Below are 14,927 nucleotides of genomic sequence, written 5' to 3' on the forward strand. Positions count from 1 at the left end.
ACAAGATTAGACAAAACTAGAGCCTGCAGAACTTGCTTTTTGGAGAGTGGTTTCAAAAAAGCAGAGCATCTCTTTATTACGGACAGACCTCTCCCCAGCTTTACAACCATTGAATCTATATGTTTTGACCATGATAGTTTACAATCTAAGGTAACACCAAGTAATTTAGTCTCCTCAACTTGTTCAACAGCCACACCATTCATTACCAGATTCAGCCGAGGTCTAGAACTTAGGGAATGATTTGTACAAAATACAATGCTCTTAGTTGTAGAGATGTTCAGTACCAGTTTATTAGTGGCCACCCATTCCAAAACAGACTGCAACTCTTTGTTAAGGGTTTCAGTGACTTCATTAGCTGTGGTAGCTGATGCGTATATGGTTGAATCATCAGCATACATGGACACACATGCTAAGTTTAATGCCAGTGGCAGGTCATTGGTAAAAATAGAAAAGAGTAGAGGGCCTAGAGCGCTGCCCTGTGGTACACCACACTTTACTTGTTTGACATTAGAGAAGCTTCCGTTAAAAAACACCCTTTGAGTTTTATTAGATAGATAGCTCTGAATCCACGATATGGCAGAGGTTGAAAAGCCATAACACATACGTTTTTTCAACAACAGGTTATGGTCAATAATATCAAAGGCTGCACTGAAATCTAACAGTACAGCTCCCACAATCTTATTATCAATTTCTTTCAACCAATCATCAGTCATTTGTGTCAGTGCAGTGCATGTTGAGTGCCCTTCTCTATAAGCCTGCCGAAAGTCTCTTGTTAATTTGTTTACAGAGAAATAGCATTGTATTTGGTCAAACACAATTTTTTCCAACAGTTTGCAAAGAGCTGGCAGCAAGCTTATAGGTCTGCTGTTAGAACCAGTAAAGGCCGCTTTACCATTCTTGGGTAGCGGAATTACTTTGGCTTCCCTCCAGGCCTGAGGACAAATACTTTCCTCTATGCTCAGATTAAAGATATGACAGATAGGAGTGGCTATAGAGTCAGCTACCATCCTCAGTAGCTTTCCATCTATGTTGTCAATGCCAGGTTTGTCATTATTGATCGATAACAATAATTTTTCCACCTCTCCCACACTAACTTTACAAAATTCAAACTTGCAATGCTTTTCTTTCATTATTTGTTTTTTTATGCATGAATACGATGTCTCACTGTTCATTGTTGGCATTTCCTGCCTAAGTTTTCCCACTTTGCCAATGAAATAATCATTAAAATAATTGGGAACATCAAATGGTTTTGTGATGAATCAGCCATCTGTTTCGATGAAAGATGGAGTTGAATTTGTCTTTCTGCCCATAATTTCATTTAAAGTACTCCAAAGTTTTTTTTTTCCATCATTCTTTATATCATTGATCTTGGCTTCATAATAGCGAGTTTCTTCTTCTTTTTGTTGAGTTTAGTCACATAATTTCTCAATTTACAGTAAGTCAACCAGTCAGACTGTCACGTCTACTCCTGCTCCTCCCCTCCGGCGTGCGACGTCGCCGGAATACTAACCACCGGTCCTGGGATTCATCATTACGCACACCTGCAGATCATTATGATTCACACCTGGACTCCATTATCTTCCTCATTACCTCCCCTTTATATGTCCCTCCCTTACGTTTAGTCCTCAGTCGGTATTGTTCCTGTGTTTATGCTGTATCGCCACTGTTACGCTGTCTCGTTTTATTAAACGTTTCACCTGCACCTGCTTCTCGACTCACAGTGTCATTGTTACACAGACTTATTAGCCACTCCTTTTGCCCCATCTCTTTCAACCATACAGTTTTTCTATTCCTCATCAATCCATGGAGCCTTAGCAGTTCTAATAGTCTGTTTCCTAACAGGTACATGTTTATCAATAATTGGAAGAAGCAATTTCATAAATTCATCAAGTGCAGCGTCTGGATGCTCCTTATAGATCCAAGCACTACTCCTTTTGTTGATAATTTAGCTTATCAAATCAATATTTTGGCACATAAAATGTTATTAACCCCTGTTCCTAATATCATCAATAATGTTTATAGTTTTAGAATTAGACAGCAGATGAACGTACTTGGATAACAGAGCAGAGCGCTCTGGCCATGACAATAAGCTGAACAACAAATAGAACAACGCCCTTGACAGTGCTGGCAAGAGCCACTTGCTGGATCACGTGAACTCCAAGTTGGCAAACTGACATCATCATATGGATAATCTCTTGGAATGGTCATTGGCCAGTAGGAATTGTAAAGGTGTTTGGCCAGTGATTGACTTTACTAGTCAAATCGCCAGAGGTTCCAAGACCGTTCTATTCATTCTATTTCTACGAGGCAAGGCCCTGTAGGACAAAATAAATAGACCATCCATCTCGTTCTCTTCTGTCAGTAGCTCTATGTGCACATCATGAGACCACATCAACTTAACTATCAGTCACTATCATGTGTGAGAGACCATTGATCTGTTCAGACAGTGAGTAGCTGTTCCAGTGATGTTACAGCAGCGTTTCCCAATGCTCGGGACTCCAAGGGGTGCACGTTTTGGTTTTTGCCCTAACACTACAAAACTGATTCAAATTATCAAAGCTTGATGATTAGTTGATTATTTGAATCAGCTGTGTAGTGCTAGGGAAAAATGTTTAACCCTGGGTTCCCGAGGACCGAATTTGGGAAAACCCTGTGTTACAGTGGTAACTCCACTGTAGCTCAGTTGGTAGAGCATGGCGCTTGCAACGCCAGGGTTGTGGGTTCGTTTCCCACGGGGGGGCCAGTATGAAAATGTATGCACTAACTGTAAGTCGCTCTGGATAAGAGCGTCTGCTAAATGACTAAAATGTAAATGTAACAAGTTAAAATGGTGAGTCCAATTCCTTCAGTTCCAACAGGTACTTGCTAAGCGCCTTCTCAGAGGCCCAGCACCCTACAGCCATGGAGCCCTTCAGGAGCCACTTAAGCAGTCCCACAGTCGCCCCTGGAGAGACAAGGGGAGCCAGAGTCTTGACCCCCACCCTGGGGGCCACCATTTGGGGCAGGCTGAGGGCCACACAACCCAGTGCCCCGACAGCGTTTCCCGCAAACAGACACACGGTGAGCGAGCAGGAGAGGGCTGACAACGCCAGGCAGCGTGACATCAGCATCAACTCGTCCGCTGACAGCCAATCGCAGAGCACCGGGAGGAGAGCTGAGCCAATAAGGAGGATGTTGGCTGTGGTGCGGTCTTCGCTGAGCCACAGGAAGCCGAAGGAGACCAGCGGTGGAGCCAGGACCTCGCCGACCCACTCCAGGTCCCCCTGTATAGAGGTCATGTATGGGCTGATGGAGAAAGGCAGAGTGCAGAGGCCTGAGGAGAGACCAAGCAGGAAGAAACCCACCGCTGGAGCTCTGTGGTCCTACAAGAGAAAGAGGGAGATGAGGGAACAGTCAGATTGAGGAGAAATAAGGAGTCATGAGGGGTGGAGAATGGTTTAATGGTACACAAGAGTTACACTCAAGTGCCTCACTCAAGTGAACACCAATATATCCTAAAATTACCTTGAAGAGCTGATATGCTGTGTACAGAGCAGAGACCGACAGCGTGACGTTGGAACATGCTGTGATCAACTCTGTCAGAGAGCCTGCCATTGGTCTTGACGACTGGTAAGAGAGGACTCAAATCCGAATCACCCTGTTCATTTGATGTGAAGAGATTGAATGGGATTTGTGAAAGAGAAGTTGTAAGATATCTGCAATGAAACTGTCGAATCCCATACCAAAGTTGAGAAAACACTGTTGAAAGTTAGCTAGGATACTTGTCTTACACCGTAGCAATGTGTACAGTGTTAACATTGTAAACAGCTATGTTTCAGGTTACTAGCCACGTTTATACTCTTGATGTAACCAAAGTCAAGATTGAAACTTTAAAATGTGAGCTGAAAAATATCAGTTTTCACTCAATCTTACCTCTGTCTCTGTTCCGCTTGTTTGACCACGTGAGGCAAGCAGTACCAGGATGTGGGCGTTCCCAGACGTTAAAGAACTGCGCATGCTCGGCTCGATCTTCCACCAAATTCGAACAATATGGCGGCGTTGTTGACAACAATAACAGAGGAGTGGATACGAGAGAAGCTACATCTGAATCACCACTGCCTTGGTAATATCTTTGACACTTAACTTGTAGCTTGTAAATTGGTAGCCTAGATATATGATGAGTTTGATTTTAAAAAAGTTTTATACTGCCATTAATAGCGAACTAACGCACAGAGACTATGCTCAATGCTAACGTTAGCTCGCCAGCTAAACAGTACTTTGCATTTACCTGGCAACAGGTAGCTAACTAGCTATCTAGCGAAAGATGGACAACGTTACCATGGGTCTACAACTACCCAACAACTCTACTCTGCTTGCTGGCTACTAACATTCATGACCACTTTACAGCGGATGTGAGATCACTGAGCCTCCCAGGCTCGTACAAGGAGAAAATCAGACATCTGGGAATCTCACTAAAGAACTTTGTCCGTTTGAAAACCCTGAACCTCTCCTGTAATGCACTCATCTCTGTCGAGGTGAGATGTCTCTCCACAGACAAATGTATACAGTACATGGTGAAATGGTGACTGAAGACTGAATGTGTAGATCTTCTTGTGTCCAAAATTGTACTCTAGTCCATATTATATTTACATTTACGTCATTTAGCAGACATCCACAGCGACTTACAGTTAGTGAGTGCATACATTATATATATATATATATATATATATATATATATATATATATATATATATATATATTATTTTATTTATTATATATATATTTTTTCTTCATACTGGCCCCCCATGGGAAATGAACCCACAACCCTGGCATTGCAAACGCCATGCTCTACCAACTGAGCTACATCCCTGCCGGCCATTCCCTCCCCTACCCTGGACGACGCTGGGCCAATTGTGCGCCGCCCCATGGGTCTCCCGGTCGCGGCCGGCTACGACAGAGCCTGGATTCGAACCAGGATCTCTAGTGGCACAGCCTTAGACCACTGCGCCACTCGGGAGACAATATAATAATATATTCCCCATATAGTGTGCATTATTTTGACCAGGGCTCTGGGCAAAAGTAGTTCACTCTGTAGGGAATAGGGTGACATTTGGGACACACGCTGAATGTGTAAGTCACATTTGTTTCTTTCTATGTTTGTTCATCTATAGGGGGTCCAACACTTGAAGATGCTGGAGAGGCTGAACTTGTACTACAACAGCATTCCCTCCCTTCAGGAGGTCAAAGTGCTCTGCAAGCTGACTGCTCTGAGAGAGCTGGACCTGAGGCTCAACCCTCTGGCTAAAACAGATCCACACTACCGCCTGTACTTGGTGCACGCACTGTTCAACCTTCGCAAGCTTGGTACCTATAGCTACAATATTTTCATCTTGAGTCCGATTGGCTGTCCAATGATATTGCTGTTAGATAGTTCTTCTTACCAATCTGAAATTTGACATTTGTTTTCTTATTGTGTTTTTTCCTGCAGATGACTGTCCAGTCAGGGACAGTGAGAGAAGAGTTTCAATCATGCATTTCTCCTCAGACTCTGCGCTCGGACCCCAACAGATGAGCTCCTCGGAGACAGACATCACTGACCAGAGGTACTGTACACTACAGGGTTAGACAGACATCACTGACCAGAGGTACTGTACTCTACACAGTGTTAATACATCAGCTTGCTAATGTAAGGAGGTCTTGTTTGCACACCAAGGTCTCTTGTCTTCATTAGATATTGATTTGTATTATAAAACATCAGGAAAGACAAACTTCAGATGTCATTTTTTTTAAACAAGTAAACTGTTCTTTATAAGGCATTGTTTCCAATAGTCTGTACAGTGTAACAACTGTCATATTACAGTGTTATAGATTGTATTATACAATATTCTTCTAATACTGCTATGTTGTGATGTAATAAGTGTTGGATTGGTGTCTTCCAGGAGCAGTAAGCCGAGGTTGGCCTCAGTAAATCGCCTGTCCAAGAAGCTCTCTGTCCTGGATGACAACGATGACATAGTGTTGAACCTTGTTGCTAAGAGCAACTGAGACCAAAGTGAACCTCTGTTCCTTACTGGCTCTTTCCACAATGAACCAGAGTCCCAGCTCTATCATCAGATAGACCAGAGTCCCAGCTCTATCATCAGATAGACCAGAGTCCCAGCTCTATCATCAGATAGACCAGAGTCCCAGCTCTATCATCAGATAGACCAGAGTCCCAGCTCTATCATCAGACAGATCAGAGTCCCAGCTCTATCATCAGATAGACCAGAGTCCCAGCTCTATCATCAGACAGACCAGAGTCCCAGCTCTATCATCAGATAGACCAGAGTCCCAGCTCTATCATCAGATAGACCAGAGTCCCAGCTCTATCATCAGATAGACCAGAGTCCCAGCTCTATCATCAGATAGACCAGAGTCCCAGCTCTATCATCAGATAGACCAGAGTCCCAGCTCTATCATCAGATAGACCAGAGTCCCAGCTCTATCATCAGATAGACCAGAGTCCCAGCTCTATCATCAGATAGACCAGAGTCCCAGCTCTATCATCAGATAGACCAGAGTCCCAGCTCTATCATCAGATAGACCAGAGTCCCAGCTCTATCATCAGATAGACCAGAGTCCCAGCTCTATCATCAGATAGACCAGAGTCCCAGCTCTATCATCAGATAGACCAGAGTCCCAGCTCTATCATCAGATCAAAGATGAGTGTGAGTTTGTTGTTGTTTCATCACAGAATAGTACATACTTTTTTACATTGACAAATGACAGTATGAATTGGTATTGGAGCTTGATGTACACCATGACTGTTAGTGTAAGGAAAGTCCACCAGGGGGAGACAAGTGTTTAGATGTTCTTTAGTTTTGCCTACGAACATGGGGGATTTTGCTCATTTATGGCAATATTTCAGAGATTTACCATTAATAGATTTCATTCAGCACTTGATGAATTGCATGTTTAACTAGTTACATTCATTATGGTCTACCTCTAAAATGTGCATATGATCAGCTTGTCATTCCCAGTCCAATGGGCTACGTTTAAGAGAAGGATCTCGAAGGAAAGGTTCTTCCTCCTCCTCGTTGAAAACGTCAGAGGGCCGAGGGTAACCTTTGACCCCTGTGTAGAGAAACACAGCGGGGCTAGCTCTGGACGGGAGGGGAGGAGCGAGAGAAACTCCCCAAACACTTGAGAGTCACAGCCACTTCACCCCTCACCCTGGTGAGATCACACTGAATATCCTCTCTGAGAAATTTGGTGTCACAGCTGTCACACAAACCAGGTGGCATGAATGTCCTACAGTGGAGGCTGGAATGGAGGAAATAGAATGGCATCAAACTTGTGGAAACCATATGTTTGTATTTGATACCATTCCACTTCTTCTGCTCCAGCCATTACCACGAGTCTGTCCTCCCCAATTAAGGTGCCACCAACCTCCTGTGATATCCTAATACAATATTCAGAGTATTTTGCACTGGCTTCATCCTCCGTTAGATCAAGCAGACCAGCCTAAGTCTTCCTTAGTGAAGATCCGCCCCCCCAGTCCACGAAGTCTCTGTCCAAATAGCTCTGATGCCTCCAACCCCATCCTGCACCCTCCCAGACTGTCCTTCCATAACACCCAGCAGACAGCAGGGGGCTCCACCTCACCACAGAAACATGCCAAGCAACAGAAGGTGAGACATTTCAGAGAGAAAACCCACCTATCCCTACCGTACCATTCATTCATCCTAGAGAAAACCCACCTATCCCTACCGTACCATTCATTCATCCTAGAGAAAACCCACCTATCCCTACCGTACCATTCATTAATCCTAGAGAAAACCCACCTATCACTGCCGTACCATTCATTCATCCTAGAGAAAACCCACATATCACTACCGTACCATTCATCCTAGAGAAAACCCACCTATCCCTACCGTACCATTCATCCATCCTAGAGAAAACCCACCTATCACTACCGTACCATTCATCCTAGAGAAAACCCACCTATCCCTACCGTACCATTCATCCATCCTAGAGAAAACCCACCTATCCCTACCGTACCATTCATCCTAGAGAAAACCCACCTATCCCTACCGTACCATTCATTAATCCTAGAGAAAACCCACCTATCCCTACCGTACCATTCATTAATCCTAGAGAAAACCCACCTATCCCTACCGTACCATTCATTCATCCTAGAGAAAACCCACCTATCCCTACCGTACCATTCATCCATCCTAGATCTTACTGTTCATTATAACCAGTCATTTGTAATTGTATCAAATCTGTCTCCTAGGGAAGCTATAGGAAACCAATGGAGATGCTGCTGAGCCTAGTGGACAAGCACTGGACAGGGGAGAGGCCACTGAACCATGACCACAACTTCCTCTGTGAGTATGAACCCCCCATGTACTGTATAGCTTACCTGCTTAATGGAGAATCTGGGTCTACTAGTATTTATCTGACCTACCTCCAGCTCAGGCAGTCCAGATCCTCTCCATGATGAAACAAGACATCTCCAGTGGAGAAGACGAGGTCAGGACGTTGAGAGGGAACGTTGAAGAGCTGAAGGAGCAGGCAGAGATACGAGACCAAGATCACAGGACAGAGACCTATAGACTAACTACACAGCTGAAGGAAGCACACATGTCTGTTGTAAGCTTCAGACTGTTCAAAGCAGCATCTTCAATTATATTACCTCATGTTTGAAAATTGCATGAGACCCTGACTCCACAAAGAGTTGAGAATGGATGGATGGAATTATGTTCAATGTCTTTTGCTTGAATGAGCAGCTGAGGATGCTATTGGACGATAACGTCTCTCTACAGAAACAGATGATCAAATTAGAACAACAATATCTCAACTCTATGATGAAAAGTTCACCTAACACTGAGATATGTGGTGAGTGAAATAAAAGCAGCTTTTTGATATACCTGGTCACTATACCGGGCAGAGTCTGACCGTGACGTAGAGCACATGTAACCGTGACATAGAGCACATGTAACCGTGACGTAGAGCACATGTAACCGTGACATAGAGCACATGTAACCGTGACGTAGAGCACATGTAACCGTGACATAGAGCACATGTAACCGTGACATAGAGCACATGTAACCGTGACATAGACCACATGTAACCGTGACGTAGAGCACATGTAACCGTGACATAGATCACATGTAACCGTGATGTAGAGCACATGTAACCGTGACGTAGACCACATGTAACCGTGACGTAGACCACATGTAACCGTGACGTAGACCACATGTAACCGTGACATAGAGCACATGTAACCGTGACGTAGAGCACATGTAACCGTGACGTAGACCACATGTAACCGTGACGTAGACCACATGTAACCGTGACGTAGACCACATGTAACCGTGACGTAGAGCACATGTAACCGTGACGTAGAGCACATGTAACCGTGACGTAGAGCACATGTAACCGTGACGTAGAGCACATGTAACCGTGACGTAGACCACATGTAACCGTGACGTAGAACACATGTAACCGTGACGTAGAGCACATGTAACCGTGACGTAGAGCACATGTAACCGTGACGTAGAGCACATGTAACCGTGACGTAGACCACATGTAACCGTGACGTAGAGCACATGTAACCGTGACGTAGAGCACATGTAACCGTGACGTAGAGCACATGTAACCGTGACGTAGAGCACATGTAACCGTGACGTAGAGCACATGTAACCGTGACGTAGAGCACATGTAACCGTGACGTAGAGCACATGTAACCGTGACGTAGAGCACATGTAACCGTGACGTAGAGCACATGTAACCGTGACGTAGAGCACATGTAACCGTGACGTAGAGCACATGTAACCGTGACGTAGAGCACATGTAACCGTGACGTAGAGCACATGTAACCGTGACGTAGACCACATGTAACCGTGACGTAGAGCACATGTAACCGTGACGTAGAGCACATGTAACCGTGACTTAGAGCACATGTAACCGTGACGTAGATCACATGTAACCGTGACGTAGAGCACATGTAACCGTGACGTAGAGCACATGTAACCGTGACGTAGATCACATGTAACCGTGACGTAGATCACATGTAACCGTGACGTAGACCACATGTAACCGTGACGTAGATCACATGTAACCGTGACGTAGATCACATGTAACCGTGACGTAGAGCACATGTAACCGTGACGTAGAGCAAGAGTGTAAGAGTAATGCAAGATGTTCCACAAATCTGATTTGATTTCAGTCTGTTATATACGTTGATGTTGCGTGTCAGTGTGCATTTGTGTTGCTGCAGCTTTAGCATCATGTGCTAACTGTGGTCCATGTGTCTTTCTCTCCAGAGAGGCAGGCAGAGGTGGATGAGCTGAGGAGGAAGGTATCAGAGCTGAGGGAGAAGGTCCAGGAGGGGGAGAGAGTCAAGGAGCTGGCAGATATGCTGCAGGATAACCATAGGTGAGCACACACTACACTACACTATGTCCAGTACCACCAGGAGCTAAGATACTACACTACACTATGTCCAGTACCACCAGGAGCTAAGATACTACACTACACTATGTCCAGTACCACCAGGAGCTAAGATACTACACTACACTATGTCCAGTACCACCAGGAGCTAAGATACTACACTACACTATGTCCAGTACCACCAGGAGCTAAGATACTACACTATGTCCAGTACCACCAAGAGCTAAGATACTACACTATGTCCAGTACCACCAGGAGCTAAGATACTACACTATGTCCAGTACCACCAGGAGCTAAGATACTACACTATGTCCAGTACCACCAGGAGCTAAGACACTACGTCCAGTACCACCTGGAGCTAAGACACTACACTACGTCCAGTACCACCTGGAGCTAAGACACTACACTACGTCCAGTACCACCTGGAGCTAAGACACTACACTATGTCCAGTACCACCTGGAGCTAAGACACTACACTATGTCCAGTACCACCTGGAGCTAAGACACGACACTATGTCCAGTACCACCTGGAGCTAAGAAAAGCATTCAATCACTCTAGGGACAATAAAAGTCCTTGACACTTGGGATAATACAAATCTTAACACGGTCTGACTAAAAGCAACCTAATGAGATATTCATTATAAGAGATGCCAGATTGTTTATTCTAATATAAAGTTTAAAGACTATACCCCAATGGGTGAATAAAGTGCTTGTTAGTGTTTGTGACTAAATAAATGGTGTTGTGTTTGTGCTGCAGGTCACTGGTTGCAACTAATGAGCGTTTGCTGAGAGAACTGGAGGGGACTGGGAGACGGCTCTGAGCAGGAGAGGGAGGGGCAGCTTCACGTCAGAACTACAACAACCAGCAGGCCCACAACTACAACCCCAGGGCCATGTTCAGTAGCTAAATGTTATGGAACATTGCAGGTAGAAATGTCATGAGTAGAGCCGATTCCTTATTCTACATGATGTCAGAGAGGAGTGTTAGTTCTACATTCCTATCTGAACGTTCCACGACATTGTCCTGCTGAACGAGCACCAGCACCAGATTCCTTCATCTTAGCTCCATATATACTGGTGCCAGCATTTACACTGTTCTTCTGACGCTTTGGGATTCATGTTGAGCACGTAAACTTGTCTTAAAAAACGTCTGTATATCATCATGCTGTATCCACTATCCACACCTTTACACTGTTCCTTACTGACTGTATCCACACCTTTACACTGTTCCTTACTGACTGTATCCACACCTTTACACTGTTCCTTACTGACTGTATCCACACCTTTACACTGTTCCTTACTGACTGGATCCACACCTTTACACTTTACACACCCTTTACAATCTCAATATCTATGACTCTAGACATGTTTAAATGATAAAGTATTTATTGTGTTAAAGGTGTTTCTGCCTTTGTGTTGTTTACGGAAACTGAAGTGGGGAAAAGAGCTTCTTCACTAAACACAATGCTGCTTGGGGTCAGTTCTAGCATGTAAGGCCTGTCTCGGGGATAATATATTATTATAACATATGAGGAGAGAACAGGCATGGTGTACCTGTTCCTGAGTCAGTGGCTAGATGAGGCCTCCCCCAGCCAGATGTGTAGCCTGGTTCTGAGGTCAGTTCTCTTCTCTCCATCTGCTGATCACGGCCGTGGTGGAATGGATGTGTCTAGATTACAGCTGCACCGTGGCCTTATTTCTGCCTCAGGGTTCAAGAGATGCCTACACACACACACACTCTTACACTTAAACCAGATCAGTATGAATGCAGCTTGTCAGTCACACTGGCATGGGGATCTGAATTGTGGTTAGTGTGCCCTTTATGGTCCTGAACTTCTGGCAAGGAAAAAACTAATAATAATATGAAAATGTAAGGAAGGATTCCGTCCAGACGGGAGGTAATAACATACAACTGATCCTCTCAATAAGTAATCAGATCAGTAGAGGAGACAACTGATCCTCTCAATAAGTAATCAGATCAGTAGAGGAGACAACTGATCCTCTCAATAAGTAATCTGATCAGTAGAGGAGACAACTGATCCTCTCAATAAGTAATCAGATCAGTAGAGGAGACAACTGATCCTCTCAATAAGTAATCAGATCAGTAGAGGAGACAACTGATCCTCTCAATAAGTAATCAGATCAGTAGAGGAGACAACTGATCCTCTCAATAAGTAATCTGATCAGTAGAGGAGACAACTGATCCTCTCAATAAGTAATCAGATCAGTAGAGGAGACAACTGATCCTCTCAATAAGTAATCAGATCAGTAGAGGAGACAACTGATCCTCTCAATAAGTAATCAGATCAGTAGAGGAGGCAACTGATCCTCTCAATAAGTAATCAGATCAGTAGAGGAGACAACTGATCCTCTCAATAAGTAATCAGATCAGTAGAGGAGACAACTGATCCTCTCAATAAGTAATCAGATCAGTAGAGGAGACAACTGATCCTCTCAATAAGTAATCAGATCAGTAGAGGAGACAACTGATCCTCTCAATAAGTAATCAGATCAGTAGAGGAGACAACTGATCCTCTCAATAAGTAATCAGATCAGTAGAGGAAATTAGAAACACACCTATGGTTCTCTGGGATGGGGAGTTTTTATTTTCAATAATGCTACAAATCATGAACACACAGGTCTCGAGAACAAGAACCAAAACACAAAGCATGCACCAGGAACCAATAATAGTACATTAACAAGTTATTTTAGGAAAAATAAGACGGTATTGCTCCTCTACACGAAAGGTGCAAAGTATTTGGCATTAAGCACACAACACAAATCATACTAAAGTGACTACGATTCCACTAGTTAACGGGTGTTGGTTTGATCTCAATCAATGCGTGAGTCTTATTGGTCAGCAGAGGCTACATACAGTAAGGTAGGGTGACCAGTATGAAAGGGAGAGGACGTCATCATTATGCTGGAAAAATAAATGTCCTACAAAAGCCTTCTTCTTTGCCCATCCCCTTTACCCCCATACAGTAATTCCATCAAATATTACAGTACTATATTACCCTGCTTTTGTATTCTGTTGAACGTGTGCCATAGAAATGGTCAGAATAACAGTGTTTCAACTAAAAGGTTTTCTAAAACTTCTTCAAAGACAAGAGTTCAAGGGTCACAAGCAATACTGATGGAGTCACTAGTCATATGTACCTAACTGTAGTAGCTATGGGCATGTCAGTCTTTTTCATTTAGAATGTAAACGTTCTAGTTTGATACGCATCGATTTGACACAATTCAAATTGCTGGCATTGCTTTTGTAGCCTATCATCTATGGTTAATAATACTGTTGGAAGTTTTGTTCAATGATAATATCACCTGATAATGTCACCCAACTCCTTGGCCACAAATGTCCCTTTTGATATTCTTGAAATGTTAAGTCAACACCATAGTCATTCATTGGATCTCTGTGGTCTCTGTACACTCACAATTTAACCACAACTTGGTCCTCTCAAAATTAAAGTTGTTTTGTTTTAATTTCATTGGTCCGACTACTCTACCAGAACATAGGAGCAGAGCAAGTCACTAAAACTGAGTCACTAACACGGCAGTTCAAATGAGACATCTGAAACATGTTGTCTATGTTTCCTATTGTTAACGGTAACTTCCGAATCAAACGTAGTAGCATTCCACTACATCATGCATAAGATACAGCAATAGACAGAAAAACATAAATGTAGTCAGTGTCTTAAATTAAGCCATGCGGCCACACTCTTACCACCAATATATTAGAACTATATAAATCTGACGGCATAGCAATATCATATCAGTTAAATATTGAACAATACAAACCTGAACACCCCAGCTCACCTCTTAGTTGCAGAGGTCAAGCTAATACAACCAACGTAGTGTGAACGAACTGTGGAGCGTTAGCAAAACGGTGTGTGTGATTTAGATTAATGATTAGAGATAATAATTTCAGGGTCATGGACCTATTATCTTATTTAATATGTTGGGTGTAAATAATTGATGAGGGTTTCAGAATGAACAAGATAAGACGTTGCCTTAGGATATCAAATAATTCCGAGCATCATTCTTCTCCTTGTGTTGTAAATACATAAAGGTACAGTACCGATATAACTTCACAGAACATTAATAAAAGCAAGATGCACGAGAAAGGGAAGTTGACTCATAGATAACAAACGTAATATCTGACAGTAGAATGAACTAAAATAAAATGTTATTATCATTCATATGATATACACTACTGGTCAAAAATGTGGACACGCCTACTCATTCAAGGGTTTTTCATTATTTTTACTATTTTTTTACATTGTAGAATAATAGTGAAGACATCAAAACTATTAAATAACACTTATGGAATCATGCAGTAACCACAAAAGTGTTAAACAAATCAAAATATATTTTATATTTGAGATTCTTCAAATAGCCATCCTTTGCCTTGATGACAGCTTTGCACACTCTTGGCATTCTCTCAACCAGCTTCATGAGGTAGTCACCTGGAATGCATTTCAATTAACAGGTGTGCCTTGTTAAAAGTTAAT

At 43.1% G+C, this 14,927-nt stretch overlaps 1 protein-coding gene and 1 pseudogene across 2 annotated transcripts; one reads left to right on the top strand and one right to left on the bottom strand.

Annotated features, from left to right (window-relative positions):
* Positions 1-272: 272 nt before the first annotated feature.
* LOC311139719 (transmembrane protein 276-like) lies at positions 273-3,968 on the bottom strand. The gene is made up of 3 exons (XM_084174641.1): positions 3,913-3,968; positions 3,505-3,637; positions 273-3,362 (listed from the first exon to the last, which is right to left on the bottom strand). Exons 2-3 carry the CDS (start codon positions 3,592-3,594, stop codon positions 2,823-2,825), a joined length of 630 nt encoding a protein of 209 aa, XP_084030767.1. The 5' UTR covers positions 3,595-3,637; positions 3,913-3,968; the 3' UTR covers positions 273-2,822.
* On the top strand, positions 3,956-11,773 carry LOC311139720 (centrosomal protein of 72 kDa-like; annotated as a pseudogene). Its single transcript, XR_014615485.1, has 12 exons — positions 3,956-4,102; positions 4,387-4,514; positions 5,151-5,343; positions 5,468-5,582; positions 5,919-6,103; positions 6,985-7,194; positions 7,468-7,649; positions 8,255-8,348; positions 8,435-8,613; positions 8,733-8,859; positions 10,290-10,401; positions 11,174-11,773. The product of XR_014615485.1 is annotated as a centrosomal protein of 72 kDa-like (transcript).
* The last annotated feature ends 3,154 nt before the right edge of the window (positions 11,774-14,927 follow it).

The sequence above is a fragment of the Coregonus lavaretus genome (assembly GCF_964263955.1).
Source record: "Coregonus lavaretus genome assembly, chromosome: 13".
Lineage (NCBI taxonomy): Eukaryota > Metazoa > Chordata > Actinopteri > Salmoniformes > Salmonidae > Coregonus > Coregonus lavaretus.